This window comes from Micropterus salmoides, unplaced genomic scaffold (assembly GCF_014851395.1).
Source record: "Micropterus salmoides isolate LMB-PRFRI ecotype aquatic unplaced genomic scaffold, ASM1485139v1 Ms_hic_scaffold_17, whole genome shotgun sequence".
Lineage (NCBI taxonomy): Eukaryota > Metazoa > Chordata > Actinopteri > Centrarchiformes > Centrarchidae > Micropterus > Micropterus salmoides.
This window is the reverse complement of record NW_024040817.1, coordinates 14,716,061-14,731,529: the sequence shown is the minus strand read 5'-3', so window position 1 is coordinate 14,731,529 and position 15,469 is coordinate 14,716,061. Positions and strand designations below refer to the sequence as shown.

Below are 15,469 nucleotides of genomic sequence, written 5' to 3'. Positions count from 1 at the left end.
TATCAGTGAAATTTCAAGGATAAAAGTTCAACAAATTTACATAATGCTTTCTGTTGTTAGTGTTTTCTAGGTCAGTGTGTTATGAGTGACAATTGATGCTTTCTGAGTGAGAATTGTTGCCAGTATTTTGGTTGAACGAGTTTAGTGTTTTGGGGGTTTGAGTGACTTTTGGTGGTGAGATTAACTGTTTGGCCAAGATGCGTGTTACTAATGCAGACTGTGTGAAGAGTTTTGAAAAAGTGGCTTCAGTTTTGACCATTGCATCTTAGCAATTGAAAAAAACTGTAATAGGATAGCATTTTCTCCAGTTACTGAAACACACACACACACACACACACACAAACATGGTGCACGTTTAGAGGGGGCGGGGCGGCATAATAGATGGACATGTGAGCGCAGCTCCTCCATCAGAGGGCGGGCTTGTAGCGTTGTGTACGCAGCGCTTGGCTGCTGCTGCTGAAGATGATGAGAGGAGCGGCAGGTAGGCTACACAAACCTTTCAACGGAGCTCCAGCGGCTTTAAAGCTGTCTAAAGAATAATAAACACCGACTTCAGCTGTCAGTTGTGAATGTGGTAACCTTTATTGCCTTATTACTACCTGTATTGTTCCTCTCTAATGAAAGCAGAATTGTCAAACAGAGTGACTTGAAAGTGCGGGTACAAGAAAGAAGTCCTTAATAGAATTGGCACAAGTGAGTACATATCCAAATGGGTCTCGTCGCAATGGGATTTGAGTTGAAGAACACGTAACCACTCAGAAGTCACCCTGATTCAACCCGTTGTTAAGGTAACTGGGAACTTGAAAAAGCGTTTCTGATCGCTGGGATGTTGTGAGCCGCACGGCGCCTGGGACAGAAGGAGCGGGGACGTAGAAGGAAGAGAGGAGAACCAGGGCTGGACAAGCACCGGAGGGATTATGGCTCTCGCAACGTTTTCTCTCAGCCTCATCACGCTGGCGCTTACAAACTTGCACCTGTCGAGAGCCAGCGACCGGCACGCGGTGTACTGGAACAGCTCAAACCTACTGTAAGTGGCTTTCTGCAGCTGTAACGCAGCCCTGTCCCTGTTACCACCAAATTAACTTGTGTTCCTCTTTGTTGATGCGCACCTGTGCTGATGAGAACTTGTTTACAAGACAGTGGTCGTCCTCTGCAGCGACGCGTTTCTTTTATTTACAGCATTAAGCCCTTGAAACACCCCTGAAATACATTAAATAGCCTACCACCAATAAGCCAATTATTATCCCAGACATCATCAGACTATCAACCTGAGTGTCTGTTATAGTCAACAACTGTCTTATTAAATAGTAAAATACTAATACTAAATAGATGCTTATTTTCATCTCTGAAACAATTTTCAGCGCCACATTTCTCTCCCCCTATCATCATTTAATCAGATTACAGTAATGCATCTCCACAGGGAAACTGTTTCTTCATTGTTCATTCTTTCCGCCCTGCATGCAGAGTGGTTACTATATAAATATTTGATTTCTACCTCACATTTAGTCCATCTACCGCTTTACAATGACGACTCATTTAAGTATTCATCTTTTCATTTACCCTGCTTTTAGTTTTGTGTTGTCCATCATTCCGCCTTCCCCCGTGCAGCACAAATACAGCATCCACATGCACTGCTCAAACTTCCTTAAATCTGCTGGACTATATACGCTCACGATGAATTCTTTAACACACATTCATGTATTCACACACAACAGCGCCTATTCCTCCTACAACAGTGAGGTTGCTTACCCTCAGGTAAGCTTCCCGGGCCTCTCCTGTCTCTCTCTACCTGTGAGCTATAAAGCCAGCTTGCTGTGGGGCAGAGATCGATGTGGATTCTACTGCCTTTGTCTTCTCATTAGCCAACAGTGAATCCATCTTTCTCACATTCTTTTATCTCCTGTCCTCACACAACCTCCCTCTTTGCCTCCCCCCACTCCTCCTCCTCCTCTATCTGTGTTCCTCTGTCCATTTGTATTCACCTCAGACATGGGTCTCTCCTATCGCTTCTCTCTATCTCATACTTTGGTTATTTTCTTCCCCTTCTTATTTTTCTGCTGTGTCTCACCAGCCAGCTTGTCCCCCTCAATTCCCTTTTTTCTACATCTCATTACCACCCCCCCATCTGCTCCTGGTCCCTCATTCACCTCCCAGGCTCTCAGCCGAGAGTACACGTACGGTAGATGATTAGAATTAGAAATTGTGTGAAAGTTATTTGATTGTATGTGGATGTAGGATAATTCAAATATTTGAAGGTTTCCTCCAGTCCGCCAGTGGGAAACTGCTCTAAAATCTGATGGAAACAGTCAAGGTGGTGCTGCAGCACATCCTCATTAATGTTAATATATGAATGGCACAGTCACATTCAAAACTATTTTAGATTTATGAGTGCAGTTAATCCTGTCAGTGTGACATGAATAGAGAAGGGGTATATTAAGTGAGACTTACTTGCATTTAAGCTCTGTAAAGGTGTCTGGTTTTTAAGTGTCATAATCAGTATTAGTCCTATTTATCAATTTTAATTAGTCTTTTGGCATGTGCTCCGTCTAAAATGATTTTCACAGCATGGGTAAGGTTGCTCAATGTAGTCATTCATTGCAGTGTTAGCATATTTTGTGGCTTTAAATTGGCATTTATGTGTGAAAATTACAAATATGTGCTCATATTAATGAATTCAGAATACTGTGTGTGTGTGTGTGTGTGTGACAGAGAGAGAGAGAGAGAGAGAGAGAGGGAGGGAAACAGAGACAAAGTGCAGGTGCGGTTCTATATGCCTGCGTGTGCAAAACCTCTTTCTCCACAGTGAGATACAAATCTCTAAAATAATGCCAAAATTGACCCATTTTTGCAGGTAGCAGACAAATCCTCAGAGGCTATGGCAAGAATACTGAAGGCCATCAGGCTTTAAAAGGCCTTAGGCTCGCGGCCACTTCTCCACACTATGTCTACATGCATACAGAACCTGCTGAAGGCCTCACTTGGTCAACGATGCAGCTCATTCCCTCATCCAATTCTGGTTATGGAGACCAGCTCAGGAGGGAGCAGTAAGAAATGAAGGCAGCGACAGACAGCCAGAAACCAGAGGCCTGTAGGGGTAAGCTCTGTTTGAGGCCTTAATGTTTTACCCTTGAGCGCAGCATTTAGCGCAGATGGTTACGGCACAGCTGCAAGAAATGGGATCACTTGGAAGCCAAGCTGTTTGTGCCAAAGCCATGAAAATGGCTTTTTATGATAACGCTCAGCTAGAAATGGCTTGCTCTGGTGTATTGAAAGTCAAAAGGGGACTGTCACACAGTTGATAGCCAGTAATACTGTGCTGTTGATTCTTTGCCGCCGTTCTGAGGTAAACAACATTAGACAATTTATCATAGCTTTTCCCTCTGCCACGGACAATTTGAAACGAGATGTCTCGATTATCATAACGCAAAGAAATAGCTCAGAGTGCTTTGATTACCACCCAAGTCCGTCACGATCGCACTACCCCCCATTAGAAAGTGTTGCTCTCAGCTTCCGCTCTCAGCAGTGCGCCTGGCCAACTCGTTACAGATGTCCCTGCTAATGGCTGACTGAGGCAGGAAAAAACACACACGCAGGCCATTAAATCATCTCGCATCTGAGGCCATCTGCCAATTAGAGGGGGGAGATGTGGAACATCTTGAGAGCACGCGGGAGCAGCGGTGCACTGCAGTAGCCTCGCCTACTCACAAGCGCCGTCCCTTGCTCCTGCCACCTCCTCCCATCAGGTGTTTGGTCTCACTGGTTAGACAGGCCGCATCACCATAATTGGGCACCCCATGCTAGCATGATCAAAACAACAGCGCTGCTTTCATTCACTCCCACTCCTTCCCCAAGTCACACAGTGTTTCTACTAATGCCTATAACTTCGCAGGACACTGGAGCAAAAAGTGTGGGAAGGAATAGAAGGGAATTGAGTTGAGTGAGAAAATGTGCCACACATTGCTTTGCTAAATTGCCATTCCCTCGTGTGCTCAGCAAGATTACAGTTTTCTTTTGCTGTTTGTGGCTGATCCTCAGTGAGTTACAACTCTGCGTGTTTCATGCCAAACATTATGACCCCGATTTGAACCTGAAATAGTGTCCGTCAGGCCCCTGGACCACATGAAGAAAAAACAACCCAGTCCCCGGCGCACCATATCTGGTGCTACAAAATAAATGATCATCTTGAGAAATATCTTCCCTGAGAGTTTGTAGTGTAGAGGCCTGGTTATCAATGTTGAGTCAAGGTGCAGTCTACATAACAGGCTCATTAACCACCAGGTCGGTCTGTGTGGGTGTGTGCAGACCTAGCTCTAGCTGGAGATGGTTCCCCGGGGGGCAGAGGAGAACCCTGAAACCCTACAGGGGAAAGTTTGTTGATATTAAGTTGCAGTAAAGGGAATTGTTACTAAGAAATGAAGAAAACAGAAAGAGAGTGATGGAGAAAGTGATGGATAAGGATAAATCCAAAAAATGGATGGAAGGATGCAAAGTGTGAAGAGAACTACTGTGGGGGAGAGGTGAGTGCAATGGAGAGATTGTGGCGGAATGGAAGGAGAACACGCTAGAAAGGTGGAAAGTGGAGCAGTCTGTCAGGAAAAGAAAGCGAGGGAAAGATTGATTGAGTTGGCCAAAAGTCAGGAAGGGTGAAAGAGACCGTGGGTTTTACTGGATATGGAAGTTAGGTTATTTGGCCGAATGTGTTGTAGCTGTTGTTTTCTGAGGCGATGATACCCTCAGGAGTTGATCCGTGCTAATGTGGACACAGGCTGGGTCATTCATGTGGACCAATGCTCAGAGACAATAGCACCCGCCATTCACCTGCCCCTCTGCCCTTTGCAACACGGCGCAGGCGGCATACAGGAGACGAGTCGATTTGATTCCTGATTACATGCACGTCCGTCTGCATGCAGCTCTGTCTCTCGACTGCCTCTGTAACTTGGCATACAAATGCATCTTACTCGCTGGCATTCAATTTCTTCACATTCTTTGTACCACACAAATGTCTCAAACAGCGTTAAATAGTGTGTAGTTTTTTCCCTGGTTGCAGTTGTGTTAAATGAGAATGTGTGAATAACACTGATTAAAAAGTGCAAATTGACCTTTTAGACATTTTTGAATTAAACATGTCTCTCCACCTCTAATGAAGTATTCCTTCTCATATCCTCTCTCCTCCCAACTATTCAAAATGTTTGTATACATTTGACTGCTTTATATTCTTTATCTCTCTTAGGCATCCAGAAGATTAGTTTGGATGAACAGTGCTTTTAAAGGGATAGTTAACATTATCACCTGGCTTCATTACACTGTAGACCTGTATTGGTGTCTGCTAAGTGGACATTTTTAGCTCAGTGGAATCTGCTCTGAGTCACATAAATGGATGGAGAAACACTGAAAGGATGTCTAATGGTTCTTATGGATCCAAGAGTGGCTGTGCGGATCAATAAATTTATATGGAATGGGAAAGTGAATGGACCCTGGCCAAACAAAAACACAACAAGGTTGCTTTCTGAGCAGCAATCAATCTGAGTGATCAATGTCCAAATGCATTTTTGATTGGATTTCACGGTGTCAGTAAATTGCCATGAAGTATTTAGAGCTGAGCTCAGGAAACTCAGATCAAGTATTGCCTTGGAACAGCATGCTTGAGAATTGATTATTACAGGCCTGTCAGTCACTGCTCCGGGTTCATACGCCATGGAGGCCTGAACTATGTCTACACTAAACATGGTCTTGCAGCAGAGGCCACTTTAGAGAAGACAAAGGTTAAAAAAAACAGATGAAAGATACGTTTGTGAGACTTAAACAAACTGTAAGTTATTCCTCTACAAGAAAAAAATAAATGTTTTCATTAGAGAATGCATTTACATTCAGCCTGCTTCACAGATTCACAGGTTAGGTGAGAACAACAGTATACAGTATATTTTTTGCCAAATATCTCACTCCTCATCTGCTTAACACTTTAAAGCAAGTTAAAAAAAGATGATTTGTTATTTGATGTTCATTGTTAAGATTTCTCCACACTTACAATCAAACGTGATGAAAACTTAAATAATTGCAAAGACTTAATAAAGCAGCACAAGAGGGCTGTTGCTCTTGGTAAACACTAATTGGACTTACTGTGTAGTGAATGTGAGTTAAATTAAAAGCTGGATGGGGATACAGATTAAACCTCTGGAGGAGGCACTTAATCAACCTGGAATTTAATAGATCTGAAGTGAAGGGAAATTGTGAACATTTTGACTACTCTTTCACAATAAAACCTTCCATCTTGGTGTTTCTACGTCTGTATCCTCTCTGGTCCCACTATAGGTCCAAAAGAACCCAAGCCTGCTCAGCGTTATTATCATGAGGAATGGGCAGGTTTGGTGGGCCATTAAAGCCTGATCATGGGTTCTGATGGGAACATGCCATGGGACTCATTTGGAGTTACCCCAGGTGATGGGTGGTGCTACTTTCTTAGGAGTCCAAAGAAAAACATAGTTAGGCCATCAAAAACCATTAGCATTCCTTGCGCTCCAAGGTTATAAAAACTGTACTTAACTGGCAGTGGGAACCCACAGGAGATAGTCCTGATCCCAGACAGGTAGAACCAATTTCAGACTCAATGATTTGAATGCAAATGCTTTCCACAAAGAGGGCTTTCCAACTTCCGAAAGGTAGCTCCACAGTACATTACACTAGGAGTCTGCACTGCAGTGCCCGTTACCCACTGGGAAATTACATTCCTGCTATGATGGAAATGGCTGCCATGTAGGAAAAAGATCAAAGCTGTTGATAACTGGATGGTCACTGGCTAGAGTTTGATTATTTGGGAAATGGGCCTTGTTACGCTACATCGCCTGGAAAACGATATGGCAGCCACAGCAGTTGGTCAAAATAATTTGTTTTGTTATTGAAGCAGAAGGCCTCTTCTGAGGTATGGCAATTGATGTGGTATTTTGCACTGACCAGCGCCCTCAGAGTTATCAGTGTCCCTTCATAAAAAAGGCAGCGAGTGAGGACACAGGTTTGTGCTCTGTCATATCTTGTTCTCTGTTCATTCCCTTCAGGTCTTGAGCCGTGACAGGTCTTCCCTCTAATGCTCTTGGGTGCTTAACAACAGCGGTGTACAAGAAGTGGAAACTGTCCTCACAGCTTAGTGGATGATACGGCTCTAGCTTTCCTTTCATGTGAGGGCAATTTCGAATATGGGCAGTGTAATAATTAGGTATTCTGTTATAATTGAGATTTTTCCTTTTGAAGATGTAATTATATGAAGGTCTAAGACCCTTTGGCAGCCATCATCTCTGTAATTAGAATATTTGAAGAAAATTGAAATCTCTCTCTAGTGCTCTGTGCATCCAGAATGACTAAAAGTAATTTGACCCTTCAGCAGCAGCAGCAGCCACCACCTCCAGTGGCTTAATGTATCCCTCTTATATTGTTAGAGGGAACATTTAAATCAGTAAATCATCTTCAAGCGAAACTGTTCTATTACGAATATGATAGCAAAGTCTTTAGAGCTTGAAAGTGTGATGTAAGTGGATTGGACGGGAAGCTACCTACTGGCAAGAAATGAAAGTTATATCCTTGTGTGGAAGCTGGAGGGCTGTGCTGCTCAAATTTTACATTTGCAGATATTTAAATACTCTGCCTGGTGAGGTAGCTACACAGAGTGGTGAAATAAAATGCTTTTGGACAGAGTAAACTGTACAGTATGACCTACATACACAAGCCATTATGCAGTGTTTGAGCCAAGTGGCAACCTACGGGTCTGAGCCAATACAAAAGTGCCTTAAACCTGCATTCTTTCTAATGACCAGCAGGGGGCGACCCTCCTTCTCACTTATTACCTCAGTAAACACTTTACGAATGAGTTCATAGTCTCGCTAGTTTCAAGTCAGTACAGCACAGTTTTCATTTTGTTCATTATGGTCCCATTTAGAGGAAAATAGACGATAAAGCAGGGAATGCTTTAGGGTGTGGCTAACTTGTAATTTACAAGTCGCTCGACGAATACCTGCCAATCGAGGTGTATTGTATTCATTGCACAGTGTACATTTAACTTGCCGTGAACTTGTTTTTAAGTGCTGTCTTTGTTTTGTCTAACAGCTTTGACCCTAACACAGTGTGTTTTCAGTTCATGAAAGTTAACTGTAACATTTTAACCTCCTAAAAATGTCTTCTTCAGAGGTCAGTTGTTCTAAAAGACACTCTATGGAGTGTGCTTTTAATTTTTTCCGGTAAGTGTACTTTGTTTTAAGCCTGTTTTTCGCTAGCCAAAATTAGCATCCAAATTAATATCACAGTTAATGTGAATTACGGATGCACCTTGTGAACCAAGCTAGCTGCCTCCACCCTCTCGTCCAAATATGTTCACAGATGGTGACAGCCAAAGTGCCAAACTCGAGGTACTTGCTGAACATCCAGCAAATTTCTTTTTTGATTGCACTAAAGAAATTACAATTTGTTTAAGATAAATTATTAAATATGGATGAAAACATTTTTGAGAAAATAACAGACAAACTGCTCTACAGAGCACATTTCGTTGCTACGTTGAATATGTATGAAGAAGAAGAAGATGTAGTAGTAGTAGTAGTAGTCGTTGGTTTATTAGAAGTAAGAAGTGAAATTTGGACAAATGGAGGACCATGCGTATTATTTAGCACAAGAGCCAACAGAGCATGTCGGCCACCATAGCTTCCCCCTTGTGCTTGGAAAAGGAGGGGTGAGCAGTGAGTGAGCCTTTGGTTTTAATTTGCAACCCTCACCTCTAGATGCCACTAAAACTTACACACTGAAGTCAACTTCAAAATTAAAATATATCAAGAAAATCAGACCACTTTAATGTGTAAAAAAATTTTATTCAATGATAATAGTAGGGGGACCAGGTGAGGACACGTGAAATTTGAGACAGGGGATTATATACTACATTATACTTATACATTATACTATTCATTACATTGCTGGTAAGTAACATCTGAAGAATAAAGCTGTAAATATCAGATATCATCTAAATGTATCCTTTCGACTCTCCTTGTGATGCTGAGCTAACCTTATGTTAGCTAATGTTGTGTTTTTACAGGCTGGTAGAAGAAGCTGCTGCTCAGCTCTGACTGTCCAGAAATATAGATTAAGGTGATTAAAACATATATGTGATGTATTTAAACTGTAAGTAAGGGATTCTTGTTTACTATCATCCAGAATTAGCTGTGGGTAAGTGCACGACTGGCTACAACGTGAGGAAAATGGAAAATGACATGAGCAGGCAGCTAACACTAGTTTATTGCCTGACAGATCTCTCTGTCTTTGTCAACAGCAAAAAACTTGCTGACTAAACATCAAAACAATGCATAGTGGCATTTCACTAACAATACTTGCTTGTGATGCATATTTAATAGAGCCCGACCGATTTATTGGCCGATATGGGCCTATCACAGATATACTGTATAGCACTCGGGGCAGGATGTTGTGTTGGTGGGGCGGTTGTCTGGTCTGACATTTGCTGTATGACACAAAATGAATTTCCGCAAGGACTAAATAAACATCTATCTATCTATCAGAATATAGGTTTTCCTAAATGCACAGATAAGAAAACCTTTTTTACAGAACATATAATGCAGAAAACAATGCTTTGGGTGATTTAGAAATGGTGTCACATGGTGTTCAGCAGAGCATGCTCTGACTCCATTGTTTACAGTACTCTCAGTCAGCACTGTCAGCAGTACATGTAGCAGAGTGCGCAACAGCTGAGCGGATGGTGCTGCAGTCGGAGTCAAGTGATGTGTTCACGTTAAGTTGCTAACTAGTTTGTGAAATACTTACTAACATAATTTAATAAACAATGACCCGATAATTAAGTAACTAATAACACGTTAACCCTTTCCTGACCACCGCCATGTCACTCATGGTTATCACACCTGTTTGCTGTTAGCCAGCGCAGTCAGTACAATCAGTAACGTAACAGATTTAAAAGTAAGCATCCGAGCATCTCTTCCCATTCGTTCTGTAGCTCAGCAGACAACTGTCTGTTGATGTTGATATCATGCTATGCTGTTATCTACCTAATGAGATGCATAAAGAGGACATGTTTTAATAAGCAAAATGCGTTTTAGTAAAGAGCAGTGGTGGAATGTAACTAAGTACATTTAAGTTACTAGTTACTAGTACAAGTACTAGTGCAAATTAGAGCCACTCTAATTGAGTATTTCCATTGCATGTTTTAAGAATTGGTTGACAATGTTTATGTTAAATTATTTAACATGTTAAGGAATATGTAACTTAAAGAATCTTTAATAAAGTTATTTGTTTAAGAAAGCAGCCTTCTGAGTATTCTTAGTCATGCCTGTGCAAAAAATGATGCACAATCCACATAGACGAGTTCTATTTCCATTCCAGCTCAAACATTTACTATATATGCCAAGTATCTGTAATCTGTAAATTTTTCCCCTCAAAAATCACACAAGGGTCAGGCTCTAATTAGCAGATAGCAATGAGCAGGTTAATTTTGTAGATTGGCTGTAGATTGATTTTATTAGCTGTTGATACAGCTAATAAAATCTAGAAATGAGAAGCCTGCTAACAGCTTTGATTCTGCCCTTGATTTTATGGGGGACAATTGGGTGCAGGAAAGTTATAGTGGCAGGACAATTTATTTTTTAAAGGAGTCATTGCTAGTTCTGGCTTAAACCCTGGAAACTTAATACAAAGTCAGTGGATCAGAGTACAACTCTTGTCAGTGGTATCACACTCTTTCCTTCCATGTTTCCATATCTTCAATCTCATCATTAAATCAGGTCTCGTGTTGGTCTGCATCAAAAATCTATTTGGAATTCATTTGCCGCCCTTGATGTGTAAATTCAGTTATGGTTAATACATGAGGTACGGCACACACATAATCATGTCTCTCTCTACTCACACACATGTATTTTTTCCCTTCCTGCTGTTCTCACCCATTGATTTATATGGACAATACGTGACTCGTCTTGCACTACTGGCATTCTCCATCAATGGGTGGTGGTGGTGGTGGGGGTGTCATTTTCTCTGCCTTATCTCTCTGGATCAGTGTGTAGTGTTGGTAAGAGAAACAACTCTACAGTCTGTTATTTGCATTTGTTATAGCCAGGGGCGTTATTTGAGGAGGGATGAGAAGAGGTGGCGCCCTGCTTGTTATCACTAAATTTTGAGTGCCTTACTATTAATGACTGGATTATAGAGGAGATGTATAGCAGAGCCAGTAGTCTACCTGTTCACCATACTCCCTTGTTAAAAGTGTGCAAATTCTCCTCTGGCTATGTACCAATCTGTTGCAATGTTTTTTTGGGTGGTTCAGCTGCCTTTTGGCAGCTTTGGGCTATGTACAGTACAGTATGGTGTTCTTATGACCATAAAAGTGTTAAAGCTACATTCTTTTAAATGCCATGTACTTTGTACGTACAGTTTGTGTCGGAAAAAGGCCTACATCTTGTTTTTTCTCATGGTAGCAACCTGTGTAATGCTGCGTGGGACTGTGCCTAGACCAGCGTAGTTTGTAAAACTGGGAGACACACAGAGACGAGCCCAGATCCTCACCATGCTGTGTGTGGGCGTATGGAATATCAATGTCCTGCTGAGCTCTCTCACTCTGTGTGTGTGTGTGTGTGTGTGTGTGTGTGTGTGTGTGTTTGTGTCTGGCTGCTATTAGGTGGCATTTAAGGTGTTTTCATGTCTCATCATTTGTCTGGGTTTGTGTGTGTGTGCATGTGTACATGCTTATCTGACTGTGAAAGTAACGATTGTATCTCCTTGTCTTGGCCTACTCTGTCTCTTTTGGTCAGTCCCTTCCTCACGCCTGTGTTTCCTCTCTATTCGTTGCAGAGCAGCAGCCCTCTCTGTCTTCCTGCCGTGTTGTTTGAAGTGTTTTTGCTCAGCCTTCTGTTCCTGCTCCGTTCTCACCTTGTGCGGAGTCAATGGGAAGTCCCCAAAGACAGCTTCGCTCAACCGCATTGCTGTGCGTGGGAGGAGAGTGGGCGCTCCCGCCCATTTACCTCCCTTTTAATGTATTGCTCTATTGCTTTTGAGAGAGTGAATCACATAGATTGTATCATTATTTTGAAATTCTTTCGCTTACTGCGCATGCACTTGTCTTTCTAGTACACTGTAAGTACACATGAGAGAAGCTGCGTTTTCTTTTTATCTGCAGTCTATGTCTTTGTGTGTGTGAGTGTGTCTTTCAGTATAGCATAAGATATATGTACAGTAAGAGATAGATGGTTATGATAAATAGATTTGCTTTTGCAGCACTTAAAGGGATTCTGTGCCACTTCCCAGGAGGAAGAGGTAGAGAAAGTGGTAGAAAAAGTTACAACAAAAAATAACCAAAAGGGAGAGGAAGAAGGTATAGTTGGGGAAGGGAAACGTGGAGAAAACGAAGGCGATGGAGGAAGGAGATATAAGGCAGTGCAAAGATGTAAAGGCAGAGAGTGGAGTGGAAGTGGGTATAGGGGAAGAGGAGGGGGAAGGGGGTACTCATATGTAGAGGAGAGGAAGAGTCTGTATGGAGAATATTAATGGTGTGTCAGAAAGTGGAGTATCTTTAAAGACCTCAACCTTTCTTCTGGTGCTCATGCGTAATGTATGGGAACAAGCAGCTTGGAGGTACTGCTGTAAAACCAAGAAAATGCAGAATAAGGAACTGCATCAATGGCAGAGTTGTACCCACATATATTCATTACCAGGAGTGGTATTTGCAGGAAACAAATTGTAATGGCCAGAACAACTGGAAAGTAAATATAACTCAGAAGGCTTAACACCCACAATATCACATTTGGTGGACTTTTCACCCTTTTAGTCAAGCATTTAAGAGCATTTGTTTGCCCCGATAAAACATGTTTATTAGAGGTGACTTGTTTGTTTTTCTCTCATTATCAAAATCAGTTTGCCTGGAGGTAGAGATCTGGCCCGCAACACCTGCGCCGCATTTACTCTTTCTCACACTATCTTCCTTTCTGTCTATCTAATTATTGCTCTCTTTTACTCTTTTCTCTGTCTTTCTCATTTGCTCTGTGCATCTTTTTTTTCTATATTATATGCACATACTCCAAGACACTCTGAAATCCCTCATAGCACCTGTCAACGGCGTGATCTACAGCAAGAGGGAGAAGAGAGGGAGCTGCAGGTGTGTGTGTTGCGCGTGTGCACATGCGTGAGAGGAAAGGAATTGAAAAAAGGAAGGCGAGAGAGAGGGAAGCGATGCTCATTTACCACATGATGCAAGAAGGAAACACGCTGTCTTTCGTGGAAGCCTGTGTCACTGGTGACAGTCAATGACAAGGCCAAGAACAGGCCTGTCAGAGAGGCAGAACCCAAAGACAGGAGGGAGCAAAGGAAATTAATATGGTATTCCTCATATAGGAAATGACAGAGAGATGTAAAGGAAGTATAGACATGCAGTATGGTGGCAGAGAGAGCAACAGCTGAGCACATTGTTAAGAGCTAAATGATGTAGTGAAGAGCATAACAAATACAGCCTGAGGTTGTTGTTTATGATGGGAAAAGCAAGTGTGACACACAGAGACTGCAGAAGATGGATTTCTCATGTGGAAATTGATCTAATACCAGGAGGTTTATTCCCTGGGAGCCCTTACTGCCGTTAAAAACATTGTGGGGCGTGATTGAAAAAAGCGAGAGACTGAAGATAATCAAATTCACATCTCTGGCGGTTATTTTTTTCATTTGATCTGGAGTAATGTAAATTGGAACATCAAGCTCTAGTTCTGATTTCTGTCAACATAAATCCTGTCTGCTGAAAGAAAGTGTATTTGCATTGTCACAATATCACAATGTCTCTAATAACTTCTGACTTGGCATTTGAAATTCATAAAACAGGCTGTAATCCCTAATTACTGGGGTTTAATTTCCCTAACGGGAATGAACTTTTGGTCAAATTAGATTCCATTAAGTTTTGATTCTAACCTCCATCACCTGCTGTATAGGGGTAAATTAGTGCCAAGGAAACCATATCTCTAGCTAATGTGCGGTGCCAGGAAGATAACAGCAGTTTCAAAAATGCCAGGGACATTAGCATTCCTGCATCGTGCTGTGTGTGCGAGGTCTCCGTTTTTAAATCTATAAAAAAAATTAATTGCTGTTCGTCAGCAAAAACCATGCTTCCCCTCCCCTCCCCCTCCTCTTCATTAGACAGTTCATCAGCAATCTATCATCATATGTATTATTTATGAGCAGAGCCCAATTCATTCTAAACACACAGCACAGGTTTCTTTAGTTATTTAGGTTTCAGTTATATTTTCAACTAGTGTCAGCCCTATTATGTATACAGAGAGAGGGAGAGAGCACTCTAAGCTTGAGAAAATGATGCTTTTCTGCTTAATGAGGAGTCATTCCCTCCCAGAGTTGCCACCTCCACCCAAGCAGAGAGCCAGGGTTTGCTGCTCTGCCAGCCTCTGCTCAGTGCCTTGTATGCAAATACCCATTTTTCAATCAACCTTGTGGTTCATTCTGAGACATTCAATATAGCTCTGGCCTTCTGCAAGGTAATTTACCCAGAATTCCTTTGACCTCCAAGGTCACCTGGTGGAATGACACCTTTAATGACTAACCTCTACTCAATGTTCACAGCCTCCGAAGAGACAGAGGAGGTCACTGAAAGTAAACTGACTGAGAGTTTGTATTTAGAAAAGGTACTGACGATGGCGTAATGGCACTGATTGAGTCATGTTAGCACAACTGGATGCTGGGTAATAATTAAACATTAGGTGCCAACTTAATAGGTAATTTTGCATTTTATTAACATTAGCACTGACCTGAAGTTGTTGTTGATTGACTCGCCAGGTGGCTTCTTTCTACGGCAGGAAAAACGCAGGTGTCACAGAAACCATCTGAGGTCAGACCACATTTCACTGAAAATTAGTTAGAGCACATAATATTTGAAACAAGATAAGATCTGCCCAGATTGCAGAAGTGCTAATGAGGCAATTAAAAATGAGAAGGGTTAACTTGGTAAATAATGTAACAAGAAATTGTTGTATTGTCAACAAAAGTAAATTTAATATTGTCTTAATTCTTACATTGTAAAACTATTTTGTTTTTTTTTGTCTTTATTATTCAAAACTGTAGTTTTTGAAACAGTAGGCAATCACAAATTTGTTATTATTATTAATGCAACTATGCAAAAATGCAAAAATATGGAATTCAAGATAATCAGATTGGTACAGGTGCCAAAAATCTTAGTAGGACATACTTGCTGGTGGGGGGTTCTGAAAATAAATCAATATTTGCCTGAAAATATCCCTTCCTTAGGAATTACATCTGTATTTGGCCATCTGCCATCTTACAATGTACATCCAAAACCAACTTTCAGTGCCAATGCAGAAAGTACCGTGCCCTTTATATGGCGGTGGATGGCGTGTAGCGTGTCTAACTTTCATGCAGAAGACTAGTGTTCGAGTCCCAACACAGACTTGCATTTAATGTTCACCTTCTTATTAACTGT

General features: G+C 41.7%; 1 protein-coding gene across 1 annotated transcript in view; it reads left to right on the top strand.

Annotated features, from left to right (window-relative positions):
• Nucleotides 1-424: 424 nt before the first annotated feature.
• Nucleotides 425-15,469, top strand: part of efna3a (ephrin-A3a) — a 58,944-nt gene continuing 43,899 nt past the window's right edge. Inside the window, exon 1 of the mRNA XM_038725184.1 lies at nucleotides 425-1,027. Within this exon, the coding sequence (XP_038581112.1) occupies nucleotides 918-1,027 (110 nt within the window). The 5' untranslated portion in view covers nucleotides 425-917. The remainder of the gene's footprint in view (nucleotides 1,028-15,469) is intronic.